Source organism: Ursus americanus, chromosome 18 (genome assembly GCF_024610735.1).
Source record: "Ursus americanus isolate L20-20 chromosome 18, mUrsAme1.1.p, whole genome shotgun sequence".
Taxonomy (NCBI): Eukaryota; Metazoa; Chordata; class Mammalia; order Carnivora; family Ursidae; genus Ursus; species Ursus americanus.
The window spans coordinates 11,912,101-11,915,761 of record NC_142144.1 but is presented as its reverse complement, the minus strand read 5'-3'; the positions used below and the strand labels follow the sequence as shown (position 1 = coordinate 11,915,761).

Below are 3,661 nucleotides of genomic sequence, written 5' to 3'. Positions count from 1 at the left end.
AAGTCTGTGTGCTGCTTATGTTCATACGCTTCACTTTTATACATGCAACTAACACTTACTGAGCGCTGATCATACACCAACCCTGGGGATACACAAATGAATTGCAGGGCCATTCTTAGTGTGATGTAGTATTCGATAAATGTTGGTTGAATGAATATTGGATCAAGGAGCTCCAAGCCCACAGGAGAGAAAGACACAAAATGTGTGAATAGAAGGCTGATGTGCCATGACAGACATAAGCATCAGTGCAGCAGGGCACAAACAAGGGAGTAGTTTCATTCCCTTGGCGTGCACTAGGTAAGCCTCGGAGATCCACTTTGCTAAACACACAAAGAGGAAATGGATTCCAGGCAGAAGGAGCAAGTGCAAAGGCACAAGAGTGTGAAACGATGTTACACTTTCTGGAAACTACACTACTTTTGATTGCCTGAAAGATGCTTCCTTCCAGTAGTGAAGCAAGGCATTAGCTCAGTTCAGTTCGTTGATCCTTCATGAAAATGCCTACTGTGTACCAGGCCCTGTGGAAGAGAGGTCCTTCACATGCATTATCTCATTTAATCCTTGCACCCTTGTTTCCCATTACACAGATGAGAAAATTGAGGCTCGGAGAGGTGGAGAGTCTGGCCCTGGAATACATTCAAACCTTCTGTTCTGTCCACTCCTTGTTGTCTCCCTAAGATACTAGACCACTTCTGCACTCTCTTCACCCAGGTCTTACTCCAAAGGAAATGTGTCCTCCCAGAACCTCAAGACCCATTGCTAGTTACCCTTTGGGTCAGGAGACTCTTTCTTCCATTTCATTGTCTCTTTCCCTCCTTAGGAAACTGGGAAGCAGAATGCGTCTGGAGTCACAGAGTGTTCCATCCTTGGCCAGATGCTAACTATCACCCTACCCATCATTCGTTCATTTAACAAACATTTGTTGAGCACCTAGTATGTGCTAGGCAATGTTCTCAGTACTGTGGATACAAAACAGAATAAGACAGACAAGATTTCTGCCCTCAGTAAGGTTATGTTGCAGTGACTCATCAGAGTTAGAAAGGAAGGTTTGGAGAAGTTATGTGACTTCTCCAATGACACATAGCAATCTTGTTACATGAGTAGGATGGAAGCCTGAGTCTGCCTGCCTCCCAGTGCTTTCTCCTCCGTCCTCCATGATGAGCATAACCTATCTCTTACATCCCTCTTGCTTTACCTCTCCTTAGTCTCTGTCCAGCAGGATGACTACAGAGAACTTCACCTGGGTTACCCCTGCTGAATTCATCCTCCTGGGCATCACGGATCGCTGGGACCTACGCGTGACCCTCTTCCTGATTTTCCTGCCAGTCTACCTGGTGAGCCTGCTGGGAAATGTGGGCATGGTGCTGCTGATCCGTGTGGATGCCCGGCTCCAAATGCCTATGTACTTCTTCCTGGCCAACCTCTCCCTGCTGGATGCCTGCTATTCCTCAGCCATTGGCCCCAAGATGCTAGTGGACTTGCTGCTGCCCCGCGCCACCATCCCTTACACAGCCTGTGCGCTCCAGATGTTTGTGTTCGCAGGGCTGGCTGATGCCGAGTGCTGCCTGTTGGCAGCCATGGCCTATGACCGCTACGTGGCCATTGGAAACCCTCTTCTCTACACGACAGCCATGTCACAGCGTGTATGCCTGGCCTTGCTGGGAGCATCAGGCCTGGGCGGGGCAGTGAGTGCCTTTATCCACACGACCTTCACCTTCCGCCTGAACTTCTGCCGCTCCCGGGAGGTCAACAGCTTCTTCTGTGACATCCCTCCGCTGCTGGCCATCTCCTGCAACGACACCAGTCTCAACGAGCTCCTCCTCTTCGCTGTCTGTGGCTTCATCCAGACAGCCACTGTGTTGGTCATTGCCGTGTCATATGGTTTCATTGTTGGGGCTGTGGTTCGCATGCGCTCGGCGGAGGGCCGTCAGCGAGCAGCCTCTACCTGCGGCTCTCACCTCACGGCTGTAGCCATGCTGTATGGGACACTCATTTTCATGTACCTGCGTCCCAGCTCCAGCTACGCCCTGGACACTGACAAGATGGCATCTCTGTTCTACACTCTTGTCATCCCAGCTCTCAACCCACTCATCTACAGCCTCCGCAACAAGGAAGTCAAGGAGGCAGTCAGGAGGTCTTGGAGCCGATTCTGCTGCCCTGGTCCAGAGCACCAGTAAGAGGTCCAAGGAGCTTGGTGAGAACTATGACAAGATAAGAGGATGCTTTCTGGCCCCTGTCACTGTGGGTAAAGATAGATGAACCTCTGCTTGGGTGTCTCTCGCCATTGCTAAAGGGACTAGAAAGGGGTGAAGCTTGCAGAAGGGGGGCAAGAATCTCCCAAGGGGGTTAATCTAGGACAAGACCTAGAGCCAGAACCAAGGTCAGGTTAATGTGGCTGGTGAGCTGCCTTAGGTCCCTCAGTGTTCAAAACTTGAGGCCCTAGATGTTACCAGGTGAACTTGCTGGAAGTATTTGCCCCTTGTACTTCTAGAAGGCTGATTCCCAGAAACACCAGGTAAAAACTGTGTTGGCTCCAAGTGTTCCTAGATTCCTGCCCTTTTAAGGTTCTTCATGACCAGTGAGGCTGCTCCTGCTCTCTTTGACCCCAAGAGAGCATCTTCAGAACCCACTCATGCCAAAGAATGGTACTGAATCTGATAAAGCAAACACCCCTCCCTATTAGCCTATATATTCCATCTCTCGGGGAACTGACTGAACAGCACAGGAACAAACACAGCCTCATTCCTTAAAATCCAATAGTTAGGTTAGAATCTGGCCCCTGCTACATTAAGTCAGGCATATGATAAGATTAGGAAAGGGTCAGAATTATGGATGTGGTTAGAATAGGGTTAGGACTAGGGTTCTGGTTATGCTTAAGACTACAGTTAGGATAGGGGCTCCTGGGTGGCTCAGCCGTTAAGCGTTGGCCTTCGGCTCAGGGCGTGATCCCAGAGTCCTGGGATCAAGCCCCGCATCGGGCTCCCTGCCCCGCTGGGAGCCTGCTTCTTCCTCTCCCACTCCCCATTTGTGTTCCCTCTCTCACTGGCTGTCTCTGTCTCTCTGTTAAATAAGTGGAATCTTTAAAAAAAAAAAAAGAAAGAAAAAGAAAGAAGGAAAGAAAGAAAGAAAGAAAGAAAGAAAGAAAGAAAGAAAGAAAGAAAGAAAGAAAGAAAGAAGCTACAGTTAGGGTAAAGACAGAGCCAGGGCTGGATTTGGAATTTAAAAGGAATCAGATAAATTAAGGATTGAATTGAAGTTATATACATTTGGTTGATTTTAATTAGTAGTAGGTTTGGGATAAATTTGGGAGTCGGAATTTGGATAAACTTGAGCTCTTATTAGAAATAATTGAGGGTTAGTTTTAGAGTACAGGACTAATTAAGGCTGGAGTTCAGGTTTCACTTTTACTGCTAGAGTACATTTGGGTTAGAGTGTAGTCCATATCAGAGATCTGTTAGATAAATTAAATTGATGTGTGGATAAGGTTCATGAATAGTATAGGTCATGGTCTAAAGTTATTATTGCACTTAATCTAGATTCGGAAGTAGATGAGAGTTAGACATGAGAAGAGTATTTTAAGTATCAAATTGACATGTCTTGGGTCTTAATTTAAAATTTATTTTGTGTTATAGATAATGATTCATGCTTAGAGGTACAAGAC

General features: G+C 47.2%; 1 protein-coding gene across 1 annotated transcript; it reads left to right on the top strand.

Annotated features, from left to right (window-relative positions):
• The first annotated feature begins 1,220 nt into the window (after window positions 1-1,220).
• On the top strand, window positions 1,221-2,177 carry OR5C1 (olfactory receptor family 5 subfamily C member 1). The gene has a single exon (XM_045791175.2). The coding sequence runs from the start codon at window positions 1,221-1,223 to the stop codon at window positions 2,175-2,177; it is 957 nt and encodes a 318-aa protein (XP_045647131.1).
• The last annotated feature ends 1,484 nt before the right edge of the window (window positions 2,178-3,661 follow it).